Source organism: Panthera pardus, unplaced genomic scaffold (assembly GCF_024362965.1).
Source record: "Panthera pardus isolate Hobbes unplaced genomic scaffold, ASM2436296v1 HiC_scaffold_325, whole genome shotgun sequence".
In the NCBI taxonomy this organism is placed as follows: domain Eukaryota; kingdom Metazoa; phylum Chordata; class Mammalia; order Carnivora; family Felidae; genus Panthera; species Panthera pardus.
This window is the reverse complement of record NW_026526905.1, coordinates 62,896-81,748: the sequence shown is the minus strand read 5'-3', so window position 1 is coordinate 81,748 and position 18,853 is coordinate 62,896. Positions and strand designations below refer to the sequence as shown.

The window sequence follows — 18,853 nt, the reverse complement described above, 5'->3', positions numbered from 1 at the left end:
CAAAGAGGGGGGATAATGTTTAAAACAGCAGGAACAAACTGTTAGTATTCAAAGATGATAGAATTGTGTATGTTGAAGCTCATAATGGATGTTGACATACACCTCTGGCATTAAATCCTATGCAGCAAGGCTTCTGGAGAGAGTACTGATGTACAGATATATCTGCACTTACCAGCTCAATCAGAATACAAAATTTCAAAAAATGACACAATTTTCAATAGCATCTAATACTTAGAGTAAGTTTAACAAAGGTTTGAAAAGAGTCTTTGGAGAAAGTTGTAAGATTTTATTGAGGGATTTTTAACAGTGAAGTGTCCTTCCTACATGAGAGCAGTTTGCATGGTTTCAGCTTCTTCTTGCTTACACTTTCGGTTGTCCTTCACCTGTAAGACAGACACAGAGTTGGAAACATTACTCAGCAGAATTTATTTACATTAAATTAATGATATACAGAGGACACTATAGTTTTTATTTTATAAGATAGAATTCCAAGCGTATGCTTTACCAACATTTTTGGAACACACCACACTTCCTATAGGTACAAGAAAAGAAAAAAAACACTTCAGGTTCAGAACAGATAAAATGAAATAAACCTATTAAAAGGTAGTTTCATTTTTGTATCTTTGTGTTTAGATTCAAGTTAGTTAACATCTAGTGTCGCACTGGTTTCAGGAGTAGAATTTAGGGATTCATCGCTTACATATAACACCCATGCTTGCACCCTACTTGATGTAGGGAGAGTGCAGAAACTAGAAACCAGACTATCTCTTGCCATTTTATCACTCAGTCATTTGAGCCTTCATTGGGGAAAGGTTTCAAAATGCACGTGTTCTGTAAGAGCCACAATAATTTAGAGTCTGACAAAATTTAAGAACAGGTATCCAGGTCTCCATAGAGAAAAACCAACATCAAGCAGTGTGTTTTCTTGTTCTCAGTAGCAATGAAATCTCAACTCAGATGTTAAAATTTGACCAAAGATGTTATGTGATGACAAATAAATCATACAAAATGGAAGATTTTTGTATTCCATGTATATTATCCAATAGAACCACAGAATACAAAAATCAGCAATAAAAACTGACTGCAATATATCTGGTTTGAAATCACTAAATATATGAGCCAAGATGCATTCAGAAGTGAAGGGATCCTCCCAGAATCAAACAACTTATGTTAGAGCTGGTATTAGAACCTACTTCAGTGCCTCAGCATATTTCATACAAACTGGTATTTACTCCAAATCCATTTTGTGGTTTTTAAAAGAGGAAATTATAGAAGATTCTGAATTTAAGTAGCCATCAGTTAAAGTATTTACAGTGTATTTTATTTATTTTTTAAAGTCTATTTCCTTATTTTGAGAGAGTGAGAGAGAGAGAGCACAAATGGGAGAGGGACAGAGAGAGAGGAAGAGAGAGAGTCCCAAGCAGGCTCCATGCTGTCCGCACAGAGCCCAATGTGGGGCTCAATCTCACAAACTGTGAGTCCATGACCTGAGCCAAATCAAGAGTCAGATGCTTAACTGACTGAGCCACCCAGGCGCCCCAGTATTTACACTTTATAAAAAAGGAAATGGTTTCATTTTTTATTATTTAAGAAGGCTCTGACCCAATTTAAGTCTATATCTGATAGGGTATAAGTCAGGCAGTCAGGAAATTAGGGTCTGAACTACTTATGAAAGCTACCTTTATGTGTAAACTCTGTCATTAAAGTATCAATAAAGTCATATCTACATAAGTAAAGATATAATATTCAGGAAAATATCTGCATACTTTGCATTCTCAATGGATAACATATCTGCTTCAGGCATCTTCACGGGCTCCAGTGTTGGGACATCCGCCCCCTTCACATCACTGTCATCTTCACTTTTGCCCCCAGTCTTTGGCACAGGCAGTTCCTGGATACCAGATTCCAGGTCAGGGCCTTACCGAAAAAAAAAAAAAAAAAAAAAAAAAAGATGATAATCAACTTAAGGAGTAAACATAAAATATAAAGAAAGAAGTGATAATATGTATTCTTGCCATTATATGAAATACAAGCCTGTAGACTTAGGGTAACAAAAAAAGCGATGGAAAGATGGACTTCCCATCTTTGTTTTCCTGTAATATGAAACCTTATTTCAAATAACAATCTAAAGAGAAACCACACTAAATCTACATTTGCATTATATTACCACAGTGTACTAAGAATAGAGAGCATCAGCTAAGAAATCTTAAATGTACACCATGCACAGGATTTTTTTTAAGTTTATTTATTTATTTAGAGAGAGAATGATCAGGGGAGGGGCACACAGAGGGAGAATGAAGAGTATCACAAACAGGCTCTGCACTCCTAAGTGCACAGCTGGATGTGGGGCTCAAGCTCACGAACCCTGATATCATGACCTGAGGCAAAATCTAGAGTGTGACACCTGACTGAGTGAACCACCCAGGCACCCTGCACCATGGATAGGATTTTAATGAAAATGAAAATTTAATTTCCTGAACAATTAGCTGAGTGCATTTGTGGGCCTATGACAAATCCTACACTAGTGACATACATCTCCTATTGGAGCAACCTGAAAGCTATTTTGTGAAATTTAACTAGTTAGATTTAGGGGCAAAGTCTCTCTCTATAACTTATGATAAATGAATCATGCAGAGAACCAAGTATCAAAAATAACAGCAAAATATTAGTGACTTATAGTCAAACTTCTGTCTTACAGTGAGAATAAAGGGAGCAGGGTGGAAAGAAATTAATGGACTTTGTCATCAGTCCTATCGTAGAAACCTCTTACCAGCGAATTCCTAAAATAATCCACGGCCTGAATGATGTCAATAATTCCATACAAGTATCTGATGAAAATACTTTCTTTGGAAGCTGGTAATTTCCGTTTCATGATCATTTTAAGATACTTTTGATTTTCCTAATCATAAGTTGTTAAACACCTCCTAAAGCCACTTAAAAATCACACTAATATAGTTTACCTATATGCCAGTCTCCCAAATTATACAGCGTTTCCCAAATGTACCATATCAAATGATTAAGCAAAGGAAATGGTGGCTCTCATTCCTCGAGCCTTTTTCTGGAGTCTATCTCTTGCTCCACTGAACTTCATTTATTCCTGTGCCTGTACTACGCTATTTTACAGTACAGACACATTTGAGTATTAAGCATTTTATACAAAAGCATTCACATTTTGGTATAACAACACAGATGGTAGGAAGTACAAAAACCGTGTAATGAAATATGAGTTATGTCTCCATGTGTCAAGCAGTCTTTGGCAAGCCACAATCCCTGAACCTTAGTTTTCTTATTTATAAAATGAGGCTACCATCCCTATGCAAATCTTCTTTATTCCTGATGTTATAAGATATGCTGACTTGGCACTCTGCACACACTGTTAAAACCAGCTTACACTTTTGATGCAGGGAAGGAAAAGGCCACGCAAAAATGTTCTAAGAAGAACAAATTCAACTAGTGAAAAAATGTATACTTTTGTAGTAAACAGTTTCCTCTGATTTAGAACAGACTGCATGTTCAAGCAGATTAAATCTTGAAGAAAAAGGGGAAATTCGTTAGAGTGAATACAGCTGTAAACTATACTCTATTCACATTTTGAAACAATTTTCGGGAAATGGCTGAGATTCTCTTCTAAGGTTTTGTTTTGTCCTGTTACGTCATAATGCGTGATGCAAAAATATACCCTGTGCCCCCATAAGCATTCTTTTTCCCTTTCCCTTCACCTTCATCCAGAGGTGCTTCTTCAACTGCTTTCTCTCGCTCCGGCATAATATCCTGACACTCAGTGGGTGCCTCCTTTTGTTGAGGCTGCTCATCACTGGGCTGCTGGGCCTAGGGTGTGCGTGTGTGTGTGAACAAAAAGTTGCATTAATGCATGCCAATAATATAAACCTATGTTACGCATTTTATATCAAATAATAAATAAGTATAAAAACACTTATAAAATATAATTCTATATTGTATTCCTAAAAGTTATATGGCCATTTATATACACATACATATAATGGAATATTAGTCATCAAAAGGTATTAAAATCTTGCCATTTGCAACAATGTGGATGGGGCTAGAATGTATTATGCTAAGTGAAAGAAGTCAATCAGAGAAAAACAAGTACCCTATGATTTCACTCATATGTGGAATTTAATAATAAAACAGAGGAACATATGGGAAGGGAAGTAAAAATAAAGGAGAGGGGGAAACAAATCACAAGAGACTCTTAAGGATAGAGAACAAAGTGAGGCTTGATGGAGGTAGGTGGGTGGAGGATGGCACAGATGGGTGACAGGTGATAAGGAGGGCACTTGTGATGAGCGCTGGGTGTTGTACGTAAGTGATGAATCACCGAAGTCTACTCCTGAAGCCAATATTGCACTGTACGCTAAGTAAAATTTAAATTAAAAAAGAGTTACTCTTCCCACAGAGTAGCTACCCGGAAGAGGTACCCACAAGCACTCTGGAGGCTATTTTAAACTATGCTGGGATGGATACGTACAACTTGTTGTTAGTAAGCATGAGAAAGGAGTCATAGGGTATATTTACCCAGGGAACACAAGTATGGAATCCTTCTGGTTCAATGTTTCCTGCCCCTTCCCAGCAAAGAAACTTTTATCACTGTATCTGTACGTTTGTAGGTCAACAAAATTTTCAGAGAAATAAACTGATGGTGTAGAACATCAATTGCTGAAGTACTCACAGCCACAGGTGCAGCTGGCTGGTTAGCCTTGCCATCATCCTTTCTTTGTTTAGATTTAGATCTTGTTCTCACACGCCCACTCATTTTTCACCCTGAAAGTAGAATATCAGTATTTGGAAAATGTATTCTAAAGGCTAGGTACACCACCTCCAAGGCGTAACATTTTAATTTTTTTTTACTTTGAAAATACTTTCAAAATCAACCTTGCGTAAGGATAGTGTACATGCTGTGGTCACACCAAATAAACGGGCTGCAAGATCACTCACATCGGCCAAACTGGCAGTCAAATCACCTTAAGGACAGGAGAAAACGCGAGGCTTAGTTTCACAGCTAGATTCCCCATCATAAAGGCATGTGAGAAAACAATGCTGGATATTTAAACCTGAGTCGCTATTGTTTTCACATTCCCAGTTACTGGGCCCATTTTACCCTCTTAAATAAGGTTTCCCTGGAACACAGAGAAGTCTTAATCGTTTGCGTACTGCCTATGGCTGTCTTCCCACCACAAGGGCTCAAGGTGTCTAGTTTCGATACTGACCAGTGAGCCGGCTCCTCCCTTGACACCCTGCACAGTGCGATACAAATCTCCGGGACGCAGCTCCAACCCCACACCGTTCCCCGTTTCCAGCCCCACGCACCGTTTTTTGTTTTTTGTTTTAAGTAGACTTCACGGCCATCCTGGAGCCCAGGTGGGGCTCGAACTCACCACCCTGAGATCTAGACCTGACCTGAGATCCAGCGTCAGCCACTTAACCTACTGACCGCTCCCCACCCCCGCCCACAGGCACCCGTTCCAGACCTGTTCTGTACCGCCTGGCCCGCCTCCCACCCAGGGTCCCACTGAGGACTCTGGCTTCAGTGCTCCGCCGGCACTTCCAGGTGCTTGCAGGACTCAGATACCTCAAAGAACGCCCCCAAGACCCACCCTGTCTTCACCTCCCCCGTCCTCGGCCGCCAGCTGTCCTCACTTGTCCCCGTCCCACCACCACGAGGACGAGGGCCATGGCGGCCGCGACGCCTGTGAGGAGAAGAACGCTAACTCCTGGCAACTTCCTCCTCCGAGGCCACAGATCTACCGTCCCGACCCGCCCGAGGCCCACTGGCACTCTCCTCACCGTCACTCACACTTAAAGTCCTGGAAGGACTGATTTGTGGACCTACCGGTTGAGGGCAGGCAGCCAGAAAGACCACGACACCGCCCACACCACTCCACGCCACTTCTTCCTCAGCTCTGCTCACAGGACGCGTGGGCAGCAGGGCGCGTGCTCAGCAACGGTCTTTCTTAACAATGGGCATGCGCAGGAAAGGCCTGGTACAACGTGTGTGCGTACTGACGTGGATATGTGCGTACTGACTGGGTGTATGCGTACTGGCGTGGGTGTATGCAATGTTCGTGGACTTCTTCCCACGCCTGCAGCCAAGGCGTGGGAAGGCAGTGTCCGCAGAGTACCCGACATGGTGCTTGAAGAGTGGCCTTTTTCCTCCTGCCCGAGCTCTCTTTTGCAACCACATACTTTGGGGACAGACAGTTACAAGTCACCGTTAGTGCTGAATGTTTCTCAGAAAGATATCTGTAACAAAAATAGATACTAAGTACTTTAATACTATTTTTATACATGCTTTGATCAATCATTCCCTTCCATGCTTCTGGGTTTGCTGTCATACTTGAGTGAATTTGCTCTCCTCTGTATAATAAATACATTAACAACTGTTTTCTTTACCTTTTTTGCTTGTGTTACTGCACATTTAAACCTGTGGTTTGGTAACTGATTTCTCTAAGTACCTGTGGTCCTTCAATCAGTGCACATTTCAGAAGTTTCTATCGATATTGGTCCTGGGGTTTAAGCTCAGTCCACTGGTTCATTACGTTCAGTAATGGTGACTATGCTTGTCATGTACTGTGCTTTCCAAAAATCAAACAACTTGATAATAAAGCTGACTTTACTGGATAACTCTGTCAGGGAAAACACTACCTGGACAGGGTCTTAGCAGAGTCTTTGAGGTGGCCGGACAGGAGAGATACGTATTCAAATTGTGAAGTCGGAGTAGAACAATTCTTTCAACGTTGGGGGAGGTTGTGATGAAGACTGAGTAAAAATAGGGCTAAAATGGTGTAGGTTTGGTGGACACAGCAAGGCAAGAATATTAAGTCGAAAGTTTCAAATTCCTTATGGTTGAAAAATGTCATTTGGCACTTTTTACTGAAGAGTTGATGGATCTTTCAGTTAGTTCCTGGAAGGGACAGTAATGTTATTTTCAACTTTTGTCTTCCTAGGCAAGAGATGATTTTGATAGCAACGTTATGTTGATGTAGCTCATGGTGAGAAGGAAATCTGGGAAGGGCAGGTAAAAAAAGGGGGCCAGCTAGATGTCCGAGACCAGATTTTCCCTTGCATGCTTTTGTCTTCTGTCATCTTGCTTACCTCCTGCATCTGTCAAGTTCCCGTGTAGCACAATCAATATGTGCACCCCCCTTTTTTCCCCTTATACCCCTACAATCCCACACATAAAAGAAGGCCAGACCCAGGGTTCAGGGCTAAGTCTTCTGACCTGATTCCACTGGGCTGGCACTGGTGCAGAATAAATAGTCTCTTCCAATCCCTTGAGTGTGTGTCGCTTGTCTCTTCCTGGCCACCAAGTATTTGCTGTAACATTTTTGGTGCATTGGTCAGGAAGCCCACAGCCGCGCTTGCCCTTTGAGTCACCATTGTCGGAGGCCAGCAAGAAGGCCACTCTTCTTGGGCCCCTGTGACAGAAAGGAAGACATGCCACCGGTGATTTCACTGGATCCCCCCCCCCCCGCTCCCCCTCGCAGGGCCTGACAATATTTGGCCACCACTTCGCTGAACGGACTCCAGGGGGAATAGGAAAATTCTGCCGATGGGACATCAGATTGGGTAAATGTCCCCGGGGACCTAGGACGGAATTCAGGCCTGCCCTAGAGGCAGAAGGGGAGCTTGATCACCTCCCTGGTGATATAGTCTCCACATAGGACAGGGAAATCCTGGGTGGAAATCTGTCATCTGTCTAAATGTGTGTGTGAGTGCCTATGCTCCACGTTTTCGGCTATGGAGCCTGAGTGGGTCCTACCCTGAGATTCCGTGAAGACCTCATATGGCTCAAGGCAGAATCAGGTCCGCAGAGGCCTGATATAAGTCTGGGGTTTATACTGACCTGCCAATGCTAAGAGGTGTCTAAATCCCCATGAGGGGAGAGACCAGGTGGACAAAATGACCTCTTCCCTCATGCTTGTCCTGCGACAGTGTTCATTGGGAGGTACCCATCTAGGATACCAGGATGGGGAGAATTCCTCAAAACCAACTGTTAGAGCCAATGGTCTCTGGTCAGTCTACCTCAGAACGGGGACCTTAAGAAATATTCCCCAGCAGCTGCCCAAACTCACTTTGTTTCAGGGAAATTCCCTGTCTGCTCCAGACTGACATGGACTGCCTAATTCCACTAGTGGAAAACAAAACAAAACTTTTATTCTATCTAGATTTGCTGAAGGTCAGATAAGCTCATGTTATCTCTGTTCCAATTTGTTAGCAAAAGAATAACTTAAATAATGGTTAATGTTGTCTGTCTCATAGTTTTCATGGGTAATTGTTAAAATAGCTTCCAAAGTCTTTGGTGACCTAAAACGTTAAAGTTTTACTTGCATGATTAATTAAAATTAAATTCATTGTATGTCTAATGAGATAAAAGTCAAAAGCACTAATTACTAGATGTGGGTTTGTGCTTTTTTTTTTTTAATTTTTTTTTAACGTTTATTTATTTTTGAGACAGAGAGAGACAGAGCATGAACGGGGGAGGGGCAGAGAGAGAGGGAGACACAGAATCTGAAACAGGCTCCAGGCTCTGAGCGGTCAGCACAGAGCCCGACGCGGGGCTCGAACTCACATACCGCGAGATCGTGACCTGAGCCGAAGTCAGACGCTTAACCGACTGAGCCACCCAGGCGCCCCAGTGTGCTTTTGACTTGTTGCAGAAAAACTAAGGATATTTGGGTCTGTTAAAAAAACATGTTTTGTGCTTAATTGATTCATAAGTTTGACATCTAAGGAATCCTGATGTAACAGACAGTTCACAATTGACTACTACTGAGTTTTCCCTGGAGACTAAGGTTTCTAGGAGTTACAATTCTGCTAAATGTAATTAAGACTGATGGAAATAAAAAAACAACTCTGTATGTAAAAAAAGATGGATATGTAAGAAAAATATAAGGAATGGAAATACATTTTTGTGAAAGGTAAAAGAAAGTAATTTTGTCCTCAATGAGACTGGCTATTTGGAGACAAATGGCTTGGGACAAAATCTGAATACAAAGGAAAGTTTAGAAGGTTCATGAGGGAAATCTTTAAAAGGAAATTTTATATTAAATGGACTTTAAATATACACTGGTTTAAGATTTTTAAAAAATTGAGATACATGTAAGTACTCTAAGGTGGATCCTGATTTAATGGCAACCCTTTCTGGAGGGGAAACAATTAAGGGCCCCTTACCTGTATCCAAAGCAGACCTAGAGAAGGAGGAAAGGAAGTCTTCCACCTCCACCTCCTTGGGTCCTCAATCTATATAAAAAGTGCAGTTCTGCTCCCTACTGCCCACCTCATCTGGGCCCGCCCTGTAATATAACAGACATGTTTCCCTTATGAGAAGCTAGAATGCCAGAAGGAGAAACCTTTTACATTACAAGGTTTAAGACAGATAAAGGAGAAGTAGATAAATTTTCTCATCGGATAAGTATATAGAGGTTTTTCAGCATATTACATATGTTTTTGAGTTGACCTGGAAAGATATAATGCTTTTGTTAAATCAGACTCTTAATGAGACAGAAAATTGTGGGGTTCAGGCAGCAGCTAAGAGATATGGGGATGGGCAACTCATTAATTACCATGGGACTGGAGGTCCTATAGGGAACTTGCAACTCCCTAACTAGAACTCAGACAGTTCCACCTCAAAATCCTGATTGGGGAATGGTATTGCTGCCACTTCCAAGCTTGTATTTTAAAAAACATTAAAATATCTAAGACTCAGCCCCTAAATTATACTAAATTAGCCACTATTTTACAAACACAGAATGAGAGCCCAATAGCCTTCCTACAGAGTTTGAAGGAGACCCTCATTAAATATATGGCTATCTCCCTTGACACCCCTGAGGCTGAGATAATTTTATTATGTTTTATTTATTTTATTTCTTTAAATATGAAATTTACTGTCAAATTGGTTTCCATACAACACCAGTGTTCATCCCAACAGGTGCCCTCCTCAATGCCCATCACCCACTTTCCCCTCCCTCCCACCCCCCATCAACCCTCAGTTTGTTCTCAGTTTTTAAGAGTCTCTTATGGTTTGCCTCCCTCCCTCTCTACCTTTTTTTTACCCTTCCCCTCCCCCATGGTCTTCTGTTAAGTTTCTCAGGATCCACATAAGAGTGAAAACATATGGTATCTGTCTTTCTCTGTATGACTTATTTCACTTAGCATAACACTCTCCAGTTCTATCCACGTTGCTACAAAAGGCCATATTTCATTCTTTCTCATTGCCAAGTAGTATTCCATTGTGTATATAAAACCACAACTTCTTTATCCATTCATCAATCGATGGACATTTAGGCTCTTTCCATAATTTGGCTATTGTTGAAAGTGCTGCTATAAATACTGGGGTACAAGAGCCACTATGCGTCAGCACTCCTGTATCCCATGGATAAATTCCTAGCAGTGCTATTACTGGGCCATAGGGTAGATCTATTTTAATTTTTTGAGGAACCTCCACACTATTGTCCAGAGTGGCTGCACCAGTTTGCATTCCCACCAAAAATGTAAGAGGGCTCCCATTTCTCCAAATCCTCTCCAGCATCTATAGTCCCCTGATTTGTTCATTTTAGCTACTCTGACTGGCATGCGGTGATATCTCATTGTATTTTAAAAAATATGTATCAAAACTAGATAAATCATGTTTTGATTTGTATTTCCCTGATGAGGAGTGACATTGAGCATCTCTTCATGTGCCTGTTGGCCATCTGGATGTCTTCTTTTAGAGAAGTGTCTATTCATGTCTTCTGCCCATTTCTTCACTGGATTATTTGTTTTTCAGGTGTGGAGTTTGGTGAGTTCTTTATAGATTTTGGATACTAGCCCTTTGTCCGATATGTCATTTGCAAATATCTTTTCCCATTCCGTTGGTTGCCTTTTCATTTTGTTGATTGTTTGCTTTGCAGTGCAGAAGCTTTTTATCTTGATGAGGTCCCAATAGTTCATTTTTGCTTTTAATTAATTCCCTTGCCTTTGGAGACGTGTCAAGTAAGAAATTGCTGCGGCTGAGGTCAGAGAGGTTTTGTCCTGCTTTCTCCTCTAGGGTTTTGATGCCTTCCTGTCTCACACTCAGGTCCTTCATCCACTTTGAGTTTATTTGTGTGAATGGTGTGAGAAAGTGGTCTAGTTTCATTCTTCTGCATGTTGCTGTCCAGTTCTCCCAGCACCATTTGTTAAAGAGACTGTCTTTTTTCCATTGGATGTTCATTCCTGCTTCGTCAAAGATTACTTGGCCATACTTTTGTGGGTCTAATTCTGGAGTCTCTATTCTATTCCGTTGGTCTATGTATCTGCTTTTGTGCCAATACCATGCTGTCTTGATGATTACAGCTTTGTAATAGAGGCTAAAGTCTGGGATTGTGATGCCTCCCGCTTTGGTCTTCTTCAAAATTACTTTGGCTATTCGGGGCCTTTTGTGGTTCCATATGAATTTTAGGATTGCTTGTTCTAGCTTCGAGAATAATGCTGGTGTAATTTTGATTGGGATTGCATTGAATGTGTAGATAGCTTTGGGTAGTATTGACATTTTAACAATACTTATTCTTCCAATCCATGAGCAGGGAATGTTTTTCCGTTTGTTTGTATCTTCCTCAATTTCCTTCATAAGCTATGTATAGTTTTCAGGATACAGATCTTGCACATTTTGGTTAGATTTATTCCTAGGTATTTTATGCTTCTTGGTGCATTTGTGAATGGGATCAGTTTCTTTATTTGTCTTTCTGTTCCTTCATTGTTAGTGTATAAGAATGCAAGTGATTTGTGTCATTGATTTTGCATCCTGCGACTTTGCTGAATTCCTGTATCAGTTCTAGCAGACTTTTGGTGGAGTCTATCGGGTTTTCCATGTACAATATCATGTCATCTGCAAAAAGTGAAAGCTTCACTTCATTTTTGCCAATTTTGATGTCTTTGATTTCCTTTTGATGTCTGATTACTGATGCTAGAACTTCCAACACTATGTTACACAACAGCGGTGAGATTGGACATCCCTGTCGTGTTCCTGATCTCAGGGGGAAAGCTCTCAGTTATTCCCCATTGAGGATGTATTAGCTGTGGGCTTTTCATAAATGGCTTTTATGATGTTTAAGTATGTTCCTTCTATCCCGACTTTCTCGAGGGTTTTTATGAAGAAAGGATGATGAATTTTGCACTTGCTTTTTCTGCATCGATCAATAGGATCACATGGTTCTTTTCTTTTCTTTTATTAATGTGATGTATCACATTGATTGATTTGAGAATGTGGAACCAGCCTGCAGCCCAGGAATGAATCCCACTTGATCATGGTGAATAATTCTTTTTATATGTTGTTGAATTCGACTTGCTAGTACCTTATTGAGAATTTTTGCACCCATATTCATCAGGGATATTGGCCTGTAGTTCTCTTTTTTTGCTGGGTCTCCGTCTGCTTTAGGAATCAAAGTAATGCTGGCTTCATAGAATGAGTCTGGAAGTTTTTCTTCCGTTTCTATTTTCTGGAACAGCTTGAGAAGGATAGGTATTATCTCTGCTTTAAATGTCTGGTAGAATTCCCCTGGGAAGCCATGTGATCCTGGACTCTTATTTGTAGGGAGATTTTTGATAACCGATTCAATTTCTTCGCTGGTTATGGGTCTGTTTAAATTTTCTATTTGTTCCTGTTTGAGTTTTGGAAGTGTGTGAGTGCTTAGGAATTTGTCCATTTCTTCCAGGTTGTCCAGTTTGCTGGCATATAATTTTTCATCGTATTCCCTGATAATTGCTTGTATTTCTGAGGGATTGATGGTAATAATTCCACTTTCATTCATGATTTTATCTATTTGGGTCATCTCCCTTTTCTTTTTGAGTAGCCTGGCTAGAGGTTTATCAATTTTGTTTATTTTTTCAAAAAACCAACTCTTGGTTTCATTGATCTGCTCTACAGTTTTTTTTAGATTCTCTATTGTTTATTTCTGCTCTGATCTTTATTATTTCTCTTCTTCTGCTGGGTTTGGGGTGTCTTTGCTGTTCTGCTTCTATTTCCTTTAGGTGTGCTGTTAGATTTTGTATTTGGGATTTTTCTTGTTTCTTGAGATAGGCCTGGATTGCAATGTATTTTCCTCTCGGGACTGCCTTCGCTGCATCCCAAAGGGTTTGGATTGTTGCCTTTTCATTTTCGTTTGTTTCCATATATTTTTAATTTCTTCTCTAATTGCCTGGTTGACCCACTGCTTCTTTAGTAGGGTGTTCTTTAATCTCCATGCTTTTGGAGGTTTCCCAGACTTTTTCCTGTGGTTGATTTCAAGTTTTATAGCATTGTGGTCTGAAAGTGTGCATGGTATGATCTCAATTCTTGTATACTTATGAAGGGCCTTTTTGTGACCCAGTATGTGATCTATCTTGGAGAATGTCCCATGTGCGCTGGAGAAGAAAGTATGTTCTCTTGCTTTGGGATGCAGAGTTCTAAACATATCTGCCAAGTCCATCTGATCCAATGTATCATTCAGGGCCCTTGTTTCTTTGTTGATCCTGCATCTAGATGATCTATCCATTGTTGTTAGTGGGGTATTAAAGTCCCCTGAGATTACTACATTCTTATCAATAAGGTTGCTTACATTTGTGATGAATTGTTTTATATATTTGAGGGCTCCCGTATTTGGCGCATAGACATTTTTAATTGTTAGCTCTTCCTGATGGATAGACCCTGTAATTATTATATAATGCCCTTATTTATCTCTTGTTACAGCCTTTAAAGTCTAGTTTGTCTGATATAAGTACAGCTACTCCAGCTTTCTTTTGACTTCCAGTAGCATGATATATAGTTCTCCATCCCCTCACTTTCAATCTGAAGGTGTCCTCGGGTCTAAAATGAGCCTCTTGTAGACAGCAAATAGATGGGTCTTTTTTTTTTTTTTATCCATTCTGATACCCTATGTCTTTTGTTTGCAGCATTTAATCCATTTACATTCAGTGTTATTATTGACAGATATGGGTTTAGAGTCATTGTGATACCTGTAGGTTTCGTGCTTGTAGTGATGTCTCTGGTACTTGGTGGTCCTTGCAACATTTCACTTACAGATTCCCCCTTAGGATCTCTTGTAGGGCTGGTTTAGTGGTGATAAATTCCTTCAGTTTTTGTTTGTTTGGGAAAACCTTTATCTCTCCTTCTATTCTGAATGACAGACTTGCCGGATAAAGGATTCTTGGCTGCATATTTTTTTTTCTGTTCAGCACATTGAAGATTTCCTGCCATTCCTTTCTGTCCTGCCAAGTTTCAGTAGATAGATCTGCTACTACCTTTATGTGTCTACCTTTGTATGTTAGGGCCCATTTATCCCTAGCTGCTTTCAGAATTCTCTCATTATCCTTGTAATTTGCCAGGTTCACTATGATATGTCGTGCAGAAGATAGATTCAGGTGATGTCTGCAGGGAGTTCTCTGTGCCTCTTGGAATTCAATGTCTGTTTCCTTCCCCAGATCAGGGAAGTTCTCAGCTATGATTTGTTCACGTACTCCTTCAGCCCCTTTCTCTCTCTCTTTCTTTTCTGGAATTCCTATGATGCAGATATTGTTCCATTTGATTGCATCACTTAGTTCTCTAACTCTCTCCTCATACTCCTGGATTTTTTTCTCTCTCTTTTTCTCAGCTTCCTCTTTTTCCATAATTTTATCTTCTTTTTGTTTTAATGTTTATTTATTTATTTATTTATTTATTTATTTATTTATTTTATTAATATATGAAATTTACTGTGAAATTGGTTTCCATACAACACCCAGTGCTCATCCAAAAAGGTGCCCTCCTCAATACCCATCACCCACCCTACCCACCCTCCCACCCCCCATCAACCCTCAGTTTGTTCTCAGTTTTTAACAGTCTCTTATGCTTTGGCTCTCTCCCACTCTAACCTCTTTTTTTTTTTTTTCCTTCCCCTCCCCCATGGGTTTCTGTTACGTTTCTCAGGATCCACATAAGGGTGAAACCATATGGTATCTGTCTTTCTCTGTATGGCTTATTTCACTTAGCATCACACTCTCCACTTCCATCCACTTGCTACAAAAGGCCATATTTCATTTTTTTCTCATTGCCACATAGAATTCCATTGTGTATATAAACCACAATTTCTTTATCCATTCATCAGTTGATGGACATTTAGGCTCTTTCCATAATTTAGCTATTGTTGAGAGTGCTGCTATAAACATTGGGGTACAAGTGCCCCTATGCATCAGTACTCCTGTATCCCTTGGATAAATTCCTAGCAGTGCTATTGCTGGGTCATAGGGTAGGTCTATTTTTAATTTTCTGAGGAACCTCCACACTGCTTTCCAGAGCGGCTGCACCAATTTGCATTCCCACCAACAGTGCAAGAGGGTTCCCGTTTCTCCACATCCTCTCCAGCATCTATACTCTCCTGATTTGTTCATTTTGGCCACTCTGACTGGCGTGAGGTGATATCGGAGTGTGGTTTTGATTTGTATTTCCCTGATAAGGAGCGACGTTGAACATCTTTTCATGTGCCTGTTGGCCATCCGGATGTCTTCTTTAGAGAAGTGTCTATTCATGTTTTCTGCCCATTTCTTCACTGGGTTATTTGTCTTTTGGGTGTGGAGTTTGGTGAGCTCTTTATAGATTTTGGATACTAGCCCTTTGTCCGATATGTCATTTGCAAATATCTTTTCCCATTCCGTTGGTTGCCTTTTAGTTTTGTTGGTTGTTTCCTTTGCTGTGCAGAAGCTTTTTATCTTCATAAGGTCCCAGGAATTCACTTTTGCTTTTAATTCCCTTGCCTTTGGGGATGTGTCGAGTAAGAGATTGCTATGGCTGAGGTCAGAGAGGTCTTTTCCTGCTTTCTCCTCTAAGGTTTTGATGATTTCCTGTCTCACATTCAGGTCCTTTATCCATTTTGAGTTTATTTTTGTGAATGGTGTGAGAAAGTGGTCTAGTTTCAACCTTCTGCTTGTTGCTGTCCAGTTCTCCCAGCACCATTTGTTAAAGAGACTGTCTTTTTTCCATTGGATGTTCTTTCCTGCTTTGTCAAAGATGAGTTGGCCATACGTTTGTGGGTCTAGTTCTGGGGTTTCTATTCTATTCCATTGGTCTGTGTGTCTGTTTTTGTGCCAATACCATGCTGTCTTGGTGACTACAGCTTTGTAGTAGAGGCTAAAGTCTGGGATTCTGATGCCTCCTGCTTTGGTCTTCTTCTTCAAAATTACTTTGGCTATTCGGGGCCTTTTGTGGTTCCATATGAATTTTAGGATTGCTTGTTCTAGTTTGGAGAAGAATGCTGGTGCAATTTTGATTGGGATTGCATTGAATGTGTAGATAGCTTTGGGTAGTATTGACATTTTGACGATATTTATTCTTCCAATCCATGAGCAGGGAATGTCTTTCCATTTCTTTAAATCTTCTTCAATTACCTTCATAAGCTTTCTATAGTTTTCAGCATACAGATCTTGTACATCTTTGGTTAGATTTATTCCTAGGTATTTTATGCTTCTTGGTGCAATTGTGAATGGGATCAGTTTCTTTATTTGTCTTTCTGTTGCTTCATTGTTAGTGTATAAGAATGCGACTGATTTCTGTACATTGATTTTGTATCTTGCAACTTTGCTGAATTCATGTATCAGTTCTAGCAGACTTTTGGTGGAGTCTATCGGATTTTCCATGTATAATATCATGTCATCTGCAAAAAGCGAAAGCTTGACTTCATCTTTGCCAATTTTGATGCCTTTGATTTCCTTTTGTTGTCTGATTGCTGAAGCTAGAACTTCCAGCACTATGTTAAACAACAGCGGTGAGAGTGGGCATCCCTGTCGTGTTCCTGATCTCAGGGAAAAAGCTCTCAGTTTTTCCCCGTTGAGGATGATGTTAGCTGTGGGCTTTTCATAAATGGCTTTGATGATCTTTAAGTATGTTCCTTCTATCCCGACTTTCTCAAGGGTTTTTATTAAGAAAGGGTGCTGGATTTTGTCAAAGGCCTTTTCTGCATCGATTGACAGGATCATATGGTTCTTCTCTCTTTTTTTTTGTTAATGTGATGTATCACGTTGATTGATTTGCGAATGTTGAATCAGCCCTGCATCCCAGGAATGAATCCCACTTGATCATGGTGAATAATTCTTTTTATATGCCGTTGAATTCGATTTGCTAGTATCTTATTGAGAATTTTTGCATCCATATTCATCAGGGATATTGGCTTGTAGTTCTCTTTTTTTACTGGGTCTCTGTCTGCTTTAGGAAGCAAAGTAATACTGGCTTCATAGAATGAGTCTGGAAGTTTTCCTTCCCTTTCTATTTCTTGGAATAGCTTGAGAGGGATAGGTATTATCTCTGCTTTAAACATCTGGTAGAACTCCCCTGGGAAGCCATCTGGTCCTGGACTCTTATTTGTTGGGAGATTTTTGATAACCGATTCAATTTCTTCACTGGTTATGGGTCTGTTCAAGCTTTCTATTTCCTCCTGATTGAGTTTTGGAAGAGTGTGGGTGTTTAGGAATTTGTCCATTTCTTCCAGGTTGTCCAATTTGTTGGCATATAATTTTTCATAGTATTCCCTGATAATTGTTTGTATCTCTGAGGGATTGGTTGTAATAATCCCATTTTCATTCATGATTTTATCTATTTGGGTCATCTCTCTTTTCTTTCTGAGAAGCCTGGCTAGAGGTTTGTCAATTTTGTTTATTTTTTCAAAAAACCAACTCTTGGTTTCGTTGATCTGCTCTACAGTTTTTTTAGATTCTATATTGTTTACTTCTGCTCTGATCTTTATTATTTCTCTTCTTCTGCTGGGTTTAGGCTGCCTTTGCTGTTCTGCTTCTATTTCCTTTAGGTGTGCTGTTAGATTTTGTATTTGGGATTTTTCTTGTTTCTTGAGATAGGCCTGGATTGCAATGTATTTTCCTCTCGGGACTGCCTTCGCTGCATCCCAAAGGGTTTGGATTGTTGCCTTTTCATTTTCGTTTGTTTCCATATAGTTTTTAATTTCTTCTCTAATTGCCTGGTTGACCCACTCATTCGTTAGTAGGGTGTTCTTTAACCTCCATGCTTTTGGAGGTTTTCCAGACTTTTTCCTGTGGTTGATTTCAAGCTTCATAGCATTGTGGTCTGAAAGTATGCATGGTATAATTTCAATTCTTGTAAACTTATGAAGGGCTGTTTTGTGACCCAGTATATGATCTATCTTGGAGTATGTTCCATGTGCACTCGAGAAGAAAGCATATTCTGTTGCTTTGGGATGCAGAGTTCTAAATAGATCTGTCAAGTACATCTGATCCAATGTATCATTCAGGGCCCTTGTTTCTTTATTGACCGTGTGTCTAGATGATCTATCCATTTCTGTAAGTGGGGTGTTAAAGTCCCCTGCAATGACCACATTCTTATGAATAAGGTTGCTTATGTTTATGAGTAATTGTTTTATATATTTGGGGGCTCCGGTATTCGGCGCATAGACATTTATAATTGTTAGCTCTTCCTGATGGATAGACCCTGTAATTATTATATAATGCCCTTCTTCATCTCTTGTTACAGCCCTTAATTTAAAGTCCAGTTTGTCTGATATCAGTATGGCTACTCCAGCTTTCTTTTGGCTTCCAGGAGCATGATAAATAGTTCTCCATCCCCTCACTCTCAATCTAAACGTGTCCTCAGATCTAAAAGGAGTCTCTTGTAGACAGCAAATAGATGGGTCTTGTTTTTTTATCCATTCGGATACCCTATGTCTTTTGGTTGGCGCATTTAATCCATTTACATTCAGTGTTATTATAGAAAGATACGGGTTTAGAGTCATTGTGATGTCTGTATGTTTTATGCTTGTCGTGATGTATCTGGTACTTTGTCTCACAGGTTCCCCCTTAGGATCTCTTGTAGGGCTGGTTTCATGGTGACAAATTCCTTCAG

General features: G+C 40.1%; 1 protein-coding gene across 1 annotated transcript; it reads right to left on the bottom strand.

The window, feature by feature from the left end:
* Nucleotides 1-254: 254 nt before the first annotated feature.
* On the bottom strand, nt 255-5,958 carry LOC128774495 (P antigen family member 3-like). The gene is made up of 5 exons (XM_053893579.1): nt 5,852-5,958; nt 4,691-4,782; nt 3,720-3,828; nt 1,767-1,917; nt 255-383 (listed from the first exon to the last, which is right to left on the bottom strand). Exons 2-5 carry the CDS (start codon nt 4,772-4,774, stop codon nt 380-382), a joined length of 348 nt encoding a protein of 115 aa, XP_053749554.1. The 5' UTR covers nt 4,775-4,782; nt 5,852-5,958; the 3' UTR covers nt 255-379.
* Between the last annotated feature and the right edge of the window lie 12,895 nt (nt 5,959-18,853).